Genomic DNA, 8893 nt, shown 5'->3' on the forward strand with positions numbered 1-8893 from the left:
GAAAAAAAAAAAAAAAAACTTAAATTGTACCTAACAATATGCTCACACGCCCTCGCCACCACCCTCCCCTACTTGATTAGAATTAGAATCACATCTGGCACCATGTTCTGTCCCTCATTACTGCTGAATCTCATTACAAGCCGCTCCCGCGGGAGGTAGCACGGCAGGTTTTTAAGCACACTTTTCACTTTCTTCCTGCCTCTTGCTCATCTCATCTGCCTCGCCGTTTCTTCTATTCTGCGTTTACATTAGCGGAAGTCCTCATCTGAAAGAATGACTGAGCACCGCCGCCCTCCTCCTCCTCCCAAAGCATGGAAATTGTTTTACGCTGCCAATTAAAGTAGGTACGCGAAGATTTTTTTTTTGCCAAGACTATGTTTTATTCAGAATGTATTATTTGTTGCACTCAAAAAAAAAAAAAAAGTATAATATTACTAAAATAGGTCTAGCGGTAAGTAAGTTCCACTTACTTGCAATAAAACTACACCAAAGGTTTGGAAATACAGGAGAAATGTGTGTGTGTGTGTGTGTGTGTGTGTGTGTGTGTGTGTGTGTGTGTGTGTGTGTGTGTGTGTGTGTGTGTGTGTGTGTGTGTGTGTGTGTGTGTTGGCGGAACGAGGCAACTTATTTATGGTGCCCTCCAGTTCTACTGAATAATGAAAGCCTCCAGATATAACCACATTTCAAACTTGCCTTTGTATCCTTGTACAATGAGTGTCTGAGTGAGATTTTTTTTTGGGGGGGGGGGGGGCTAGCAAGTTTTGAGTCCACATTTGACCTCATTAAAATACTAATTCAAAGCCTCGGCAGCTTCATTTACAGGCTCCGCTGGTGACAAAATACAAGCGTCACCATATCTTCAAAGACTTTTATTTCCAATTTGAAGACATAAATATCAACATGATATAATTAAGAGTCGCGTTGAAGCGATTGTAAACCGGAGGCGTTTTTTTTTGCGGGAAGGCGCCGATAGCGCCGCGGTCGTTCGTCTCTAGATCATTGGCGAGTCGCAGAGCGAGCACGACGTCTGGAGTATCTTCTTTATCCACGGTGGGTCTGGGGGGGAACAAATCAACAATGCAATATTAAAAAAAAAAAAAAAAGCTACCTTTGAACAAAACCTTTCCACTTGTATCAGGCAGTTCTACGATGTCGGTGACATTTGTCGAATGCGTTTCTTCGGTACACAGCCAACCACCACTAAATATGTGGCATTGATTGGTGGCTTTAATTTAGCGGTGTGTTTATTTACTGTATTAAATAATAGGTTACTAACTGAGAATTTATACTCAATAATACATTTCAACCATTATTTTATGAAAGCGATTTTGGATGATTCACAGCCACGTTTTTAAACTCAAGAATGTGCCCCTTGCATAGACGTTTTCACAGCCCCAATATAGAATTCGAATCCATGTCTACTTCAAGAAAACTTGCTTGAAATGGTCCCTGATTTGATGTTTTGAGTTCTGAGTGTAAGCTGAGACCCAAGTGAATTTATTTGTACGAGGGTCATTCAATAAATAAGGTGAATTTTTCAGTATAAGGGCTTCTAATACAGACAGAAGCTTACTTTTTTTTTCTTCAAACAAGTCTCGCAGCACTGTCACACACTTTTCCCATCTGTGCACAAGCTTCCATATTCCCTCAGCGTCAAAATCTTTGGACTGATGTCTCAGCCAGTCGCTCACAAACACTTTTGACTTCATCGTCACTTTCAAACTTGGTGCCAACTACTGCAAACTGCTGAGGCAGGTCAAGAAAGACAGAAAGAACAAACGCAGGGGTCATCAGTCAGAAAGAGTCATCTTGCGTCATGACAATGCAAGGCCTCACACGGCAGCCCAAACGGTGCAGACCATCAACAAGCTGGGCTGGGAACTGCTCCCTCATCCCCTTTACAGCCCAGATCTTGCCCCTTCAAACTTTCACCTGTTTGGCCCCATAAAATCGTTCACGAGAGGCACCAAGTTTGAAAGTGACAATGAAGTCAAAAGTATTGTGAGCGACTGGCTGAGACATCAGTCCAAGGATTTTTACGCTGAGAGAATATGGAAGCTTGTGCACAGATGGGAAAAGTGTGTCACAGTGCTGGGAGACTATGTTGAAGAAAGAAAGAAAAAAAAGTAAGCTTCTGTCTATCCAAAAAAATCACCTTATTTATTGAATGACCCTAGTACCTGCAGCACAATGCCCGTTTGTGAGATTTAAAGACCGCCGCTAACTGATGAGCATATGCTCTTCCTCCCTTGCATTTTCATCCAGTTGGCAGAACATCATCAGATGCCTTCTGGGTGTTGTAAAATGCGAATTTGTGATCATACCAACATCAAAACCTGAAACATCTGGGACAAAGCTTGTTTTGTGGCGCTGTCAAGAGGGATCAGGGGCATCATTTTCCCATTTTGCCCCTGATGCACATATACCTACATAACGTTCAATCAGTTCGGAGCATGGGAGCAGTAGGGGGGTCTCCAGGGTGTGTGGTCGGTCCCAGTGCAAAATTTTGGGCCATACACAGTTTCAAAAGAGAAAAAAACAAACGCAAAAGTGGTGGTCCTAATTTTTGAGTTGTGGATGACTGATCAGTAGCAGTAGTGTTCCCTCGTGTTACGTCATTGCTGATACAGTTTTATTTTGTTTTTTTAATCTGAATTCGCACCAGGTCCTAATTTTTGAGTTGCTGCAGTTTCCTTAAAAGCATCAGATGGCAGGCAGTTATAAACCCAAAAGGAATAGGACAGGACGAGCGGCTGACCTTCGTACTGTGGGATTCCAGAGATGCTATCCTGCAAGAGGCAGCGTCTGAAAGTCAGAGACTGGCACGCCTGATAGGAGAGCACACACCTAAACGAGATCCCGACACAGAAAGTTGAAGCAATGAATGGGTCGCATGTGCAAATAGCAAAAAGAGGGGTCTTAATTCCGGGGTCCCAAAAGTGTCAAATGCTGGGTGCGGGCTGTCTACCTGAGCCACATGTGACCGTTTTGGCACACCGCTTGCTTGTGGTCGGTGAAGGGCAGCACCTCTTGACACAAGCTGCAGCACTCTGGGAACGTCTGCTTGTTCATCTTTTTCTTGATGTGACCAATCAGGACCTAAGAGCCCACAGACAAACATATGGACACGTTGAATCCAAGAGCCCTACGAGTGAGATTTACTTTGAAGTGCAAGAGGACGAGGTGGCCATGATTTCATGTACTGAACAGTTCTATCAGTGAACAGCATTAAATAAGAGATTTTCATTAGCTCAAACGTATCTAGAAGCACTCAGTAGCACGGACCCTTATCGGTCAGCACAAAAAAAAAGTACCCATCCGGTATGCCTATAAACGTCTTTAAGCTGTTTTTGAATATTTATATGATATAAATCTGCCAAACTCCCGCTTGTTGTGAGGCGAGTTATGTCAGCTGCCCTACATCACTCCGATCTCAAGTTTACGCTCGCAAAGCAAGAATAAGAAAAAAAAAAGCCAATACACGATTCGCATCTTGAAAAAAAGTGTAAATTGGGTCACTGATCACGTCTCAAGGTGCCACTGGATTTGTGTCAAATAAAACACGTTACTTGCGTGTGAACTTAACGAATGGAAACAATTTGATGCGAGACCAGATTATTTCAATTCTCATTTCGGTAGTACCTTAAAGGTTGAACCCCCCCATCCCCCCCAAAAAAGTTGTAGGATTTGGTAGTGACCAAATTTGTGCAAAATACGTCTCAAACGTTTGAACAATTTTGACTTCGACCATGATTTGTGAAACTGTGGATGACTGATCAGTAGCGAAGTGTTCCATTGCGATATGTTATCGCTGATACCGTTTAATTATATATATATTTTTTTTTTTATCTGAATTCGCACCAACCTGCACTAGTACTTAAGAAAATTGTTTTGGGGGGGGGGGGGCGCATGAAACTAGCTACCCACTAGTATGCTTTGATGCAGAATGCAGAGGGCAGGTCATGAAGCATCACAGAGGACGATTAGTGAATTTGGATTCAAGATTGATTTCCAAAAATGACAAGAACAAAAAAAAAAAAAAAAAAAGGAATGTTCAAGGTTTGCAACTTGAAGAGAAAAGATAGCCACTAGGACAGGGGTCGGCAACCCAAAATGTTGAAAGAGCCATATAGGACAAAAAAAACATGTCTGGAGCCGCAACAAAATAAAAGCCTTCTATAAAACTTACAATGAAGGAAACAAACCCATGCTGTACGTATGTAGGAGACTGGACTGTCTCCGAATTGTTGATGTTATTCATTCCTTTGTCGTGTGTTCACAAACGCCCCCATAGAATTTATTTTGTGATTTCCTTGCTTGATTTTCTGTTTTGGTGCATTATATCCGCTTTTCATAGTGTCATTGAAGTGATCATTCATTTCCGTTTTTCGGAGGCTGTCTTTGAACGCCTCGCGAGTCGAAAGAGAAGAGAGAAGAAGGCACGGAGTCGGACGCAGATGTGTCTGTGTTCGCGTTTGTCAAGACTGTTAAAAGCATCAATAAAGTGTACGTTTTAAAAAAAAAACCAACACCACAGCTCTCCTTTTTCGGAGCTGCATCATGTATCTATATCTATTTGAGCTATATTAGCCTACTATCAAAATCTTTTTCCATTTTCAAACATTTTTTATAAAGCTCCAGGGAGCCACTAGTTTTCACTAAAGAGCCACATGCGGCTCTGGAGCCGCGTGTTGCCGACCCCCGCACTCGGACATCTAACTTCATCCATCACAACAAAAGGCGCAAAGGCGTGTCAGCCCCATTCATTTGATGGAAGATGGTGAAGAGGGTGTTACCTCTGCATTTTTGTCATCGGAGACCTTCAAGAGGTGCTCAGCCAGGCCGCTGGTGGGAATGCACGTCTTCTGCGTTATGTGCGTGTTGAGGTAGACCTCCCCAAGCAACTTCTTCATGTTCTCTCTCACAAGGTGGCTCTCCACCAAACGCATCCCCGCCCGCACCTGCTCCACCTGCTCGTCCGGATTCGCTTCGCCGATAGCGTGGCACTCGCCGGCCAAATCTTTGTCCTCTTCACCGTCCTGGTCCTGCATGAGTGCACCGCAGACCTCTTGAGAAGGTTTCCAGTGGCGGACTGTCTGCGGCGTCTGAAGGGACTGGTGCAGAAAACGAAGCAAAAACAGCTTCAAGCGCCAGAGGTAAGGGGAGTCCACCTCTCGGATCTTCTGCTCAAGCTCCTGCTGCAAGGCCCGAGGAATACTTTTGTTCTTTAAGACGTTCCACCTCACAAGGTCCAGCAGGTCGGCCTCCTTGTACAGGTTCTCGGTGGGGGATTTGAGCAGAAGCCCGGCTGCTGTTTCTGGCAATTTCAATGCGAGAAAGTGCACGTGGTAGTTGCTGAGAATTGGGTGAAATGAGTCGACCAAACGTTGCGTGCTGACCAGAGCGAGATACGCTTCGTTGTGGCTCACCGCAATCCCATACAGACGTCGGTTCGTCAAACCTTCGGGGCACAACATCTCCTCTTGTTGGAAAGTCAAAGTTCTTTCTGTGAATTTTGGCGTCAGCTTCTTGATCCAGCCGTCGGTGGAGCACGTGTACACGACGCCGTGCCGGCTGACGGCGAGCGACACCACGGGGAGGGAGTAGAGGCCCGCCAGGTGAGAGATGTTCACGTTTAGTCCGGCTGGCGAAATCGTGAGCAAACACCAGAGGACGTAGCAACCGCGAGACGCCACGATGAGGCTGCATCTCGTTTTGTGAAGCGGGTGGACCAACGGGACGCATTTGATGTTCTCCGCCGCCATCCGGTCACACTCCTTCCAGAGGATGACGGGGTGTCGCAGGGTGAAGTAACCTTTGACCCCCGCCAAGCTGACCGGCATGATCGTCACGGGGCCCAACTCGCTGCCGACGATCAAGCCGCTCATTCGCCGGTCGGCGTGTTCATATTCCCACCAGGCCAAATCGCTGGGAGAGCTCACACCTGACGCGATGGCGTCGTAAAAAACAACATCGGCGCCGTTCTCAAAGGGCAGCGCAAACTTCCACAAAACGAGGTCGCCGTTTTCCATCAGGACGGCGAGGAGGACCATCTTCACATGAACGCAGGAGTTGTCGGGCTGCACCTGTTTGAGCGTGTAAACGCCGGACCACTCCATCCTCACAGGGGTCTGCATTTGGTAGCGCCACTGCAGCTCCTCAAAGTCCAACAGGTTTTTCTCAGGCGGCTTGGCATCCAGTTGGGCGTAACCTCGTTCTTGTAGCATCTCGCCGTATTTAGCGCTGAGATCGACCAGCGTGCTCCATCCGAGACGCTGGTGGCTGTGATGGACGGTGAGTCTGTGGTCAAGAGTTAGGCACGCTAGCAAGCAGCGCCCGCTGGAATCGCAGCCAAGAGGCGACCAACTGGCGTATTTAATTCCTTTGTGGACTCCTCCCAAGGGATTCATCACTCGATCCAGTTGAAACTCTTGCTTGGTGGGCAGGTCGGAGTGCGCGGTAAAGTGCTTCATGGCCTTCCTCTGCTCTGTTGGGGCTCCAACCTATACATTTAACATACACACACATAACAATTACGAGGAGAAATCCAAAGGTCATCAAAAAGAGAAGCGATCTCTGCATTATCAAATTGCATTCACCAGTCAAGGGTCTGTCCTTGTAATTCGCGTGAGTGTTTATTTTTCTGACAACCAATGCCCACATCAGACGACAGGATTTTGAGCCAACAGACAAATGTCGTGTCTCGTAGACGATTTTGAGTTGCCTTGACGCGTCATAGCCCATGTCGTGACAACGATTGTTCGTGAGGCACCAAGAGGTAGACAGTGCCCTCCGGTTTATGACGAGAACCCTCCTCTGCAACACTCCAACTGCAAAGCTAGTAGCTGATGAGCAAACGTGGTGTCATTCAACAAATTTGTTACCTCGAGTTCCTTTGGGAGAATCCATACCGCCCTCTCGCCACCATTCAGGAGCAGGTCCGTTATATCTTCTTTTTTTTTTTAATAATTCTTTTGACTTTTCTGAGCAGAAAACAAAACGTACGTGCATATAATGCTTCCGTCGACAAGACTTTGACAGCCGCCAGCCCCGCGCCGGTGCACTGAATCTTGTCATTAGTACGCGACAATTGGGTAGCATCTGGTCAGTGACGGACTTGTCGTGTGACATCTAGCTTAAGTCCAATGATATTCACCTGCTAGTCTGACAGTGTGACCGTCATGAACGACAAAAAGTCATGTAGTTTGAAAAGACCATAACTTTTAGTTTCTACATTTGAACACTTTATTCTCCTTACTCTATCAAGAGGTCTGCTACTCTTTTTAAACCTCTACAGAATACGTAATTCAGGGATGAGCAACTGGTGGCACCCGACCACACTCTGAGTGGCTCCTTCAACCATAAAAAAAAAAGAAAAAACAAACACCAGCATGTAGGAAAAGCAAGACAAGGTAGTTTTATTTATATAGCACACTTGAAACTCAAATTTTCACACAAGCAAAGACAACTACAAGCAGATACAAACAGAGACAATAAAAGTACCTTCCAAAAATGACCGGAATGTATATCGACACCATTTAAACACGTTAACAGAAAAGTAAAGAAATGCAAGTACAGGTACGAACTTTCTGAAATAACTTCAAGAAAAAAATAATTTTAAAAAAAGGACTTTAATCGAAAGTATGGGGAAAATAAGCAAAGTTTTTAACCTGGATGTAAAAGCATTTGTACTCTGGACTGACTTAACTTTTGATGGCAGTTTATTCCTTTTGTGTGCCGCATAATAGTTATTCTTGTGTTATAAAACTTGCTCATCTGGAAAAAAACACAAATACAGTACAGTTTCTGCTACCGTTAGCAAATGCATCTTTTTTTAATGCGACACAACATTACGAAAGCTATGGGAAGACGTTTTGATGGCATAAAAACCTCATCCAACGAAAGCCATCTATGTTCTTACTGTGAGCACATTTATCAAAATGGGTATATACTGAAATTAGCAGCAACAAGTCAGATTTATTTTTGGATTCAGGTTTATTTCAGAGGCTGCACGTGTTTGCCTTAATGAAAAATAGTTCAATCGCTGCTTCTACCGGAGTCGTTTTTTCTCCCCACACGTGTACTCGTCTTTACTTGACAAAAGTAGACTATTTGAGCTACGGCTGACTGTAGTCAAACTTTGTAGACGTTTTTGAGCCCGTTGCCCTCGTGTTTGAAGTGATCAAAGTAAAAGCATAATTACCCGCATTTCGTAAGTTTTGAGGGGTACGGGAATTGAAGTCCTGTTGAATATCAGCTCCTGTTTTCTGCTATGAATGTCGCAAACGAGCTCCATGACTGCCAAGGAGCTGGCGGTACACACTGCTAGCCGGTGATCCTGCGACCAAACAAGCGACTGGGTGCCGCTCAGCGGGGACAAGAGCGGGACTGCCGGATCGCGTTTCACCGGCACGTCCCGCGTACTTGCGACACTATCCTCGGCGGATTTTAAATCCATCTGAATCAGGTCAATTGTGGGCTGAGTATCTGCAACATGAGCAGGATCAGCGGGGGCCGCCATATTTGTTGTTTTTTGGGGGGAAATGGCGTCATCAGCGACGTCATTTCCTCGTTTTCCCCAAATATAAAAAAAACTAATTTTTGTACAGTACCGTATGTTTATTTTACGTTGCCTATTGGTTTGTCGTTTACACTTTTTTTGTTTGTTGCTTGTAATTAGATTAAGATTAATTATCTGCTTATAATATAAATCCTTGCATTTCTTTAGTGTAAGTGCACTTACAACCAACCATGCTGTACTAAGTGCATTAAAAACTCATTCAGTACCAGCCAATTCTAAACCAGGTCTGAAAAGACATATAAAAAACGTCTTTGGGAGTGAATGAGTTTTAAAATGCAAATGCAATGCAAACTAATGTGCAGTGGATAAAAA

At 44.7% G+C, this 8893-nt stretch overlaps 1 protein-coding gene across 2 annotated transcripts; it reads right to left on the reverse strand.

Annotated features, from left to right (window-relative positions):
- Positions 1-854: 854 nt before the first annotated feature.
- Positions 855-8530, reverse strand: gtf3c4 (general transcription factor IIIC, polypeptide 4). 2 transcript variants are annotated; one of them, XM_019894858.1, is made up of 6 exons: positions 8204-8316; positions 6885-7776; positions 4797-6503; positions 2969-3099; positions 2759-2847; positions 855-1056 (listed from the first exon to the last, which is right to left on the reverse strand). In XM_019894858.1, exons 3-6 carry the CDS (start codon positions 6471-6473, stop codon positions 992-994), a joined length of 1962 nt encoding a protein of 653 aa, XP_019750417.1. In that variant the 5' UTR covers positions 6474-6503; positions 6885-7776; positions 8204-8316; the 3' UTR covers positions 855-991. The 2 variants fall into 2 exon arrangements, with proteins under 2 accessions (XP_019750417.1, XP_019750410.1); XM_019894851.1 differs by lacking the exon at positions 6885-7776 and having other exon boundaries at positions 8204-8530.
- Positions 8531-8893: the final 363 nt, after the last annotated feature.

Source organism: Hippocampus comes, unplaced genomic scaffold, assembly GCF_001891065.2.
Source record: "Hippocampus comes isolate QL1 unplaced genomic scaffold, H_comes_QL1_v1.1 scaffold123, whole genome shotgun sequence".
Classification (NCBI taxonomy): domain Eukaryota; kingdom Metazoa; phylum Chordata; class Actinopteri; order Syngnathiformes; family Syngnathidae; genus Hippocampus; species Hippocampus comes.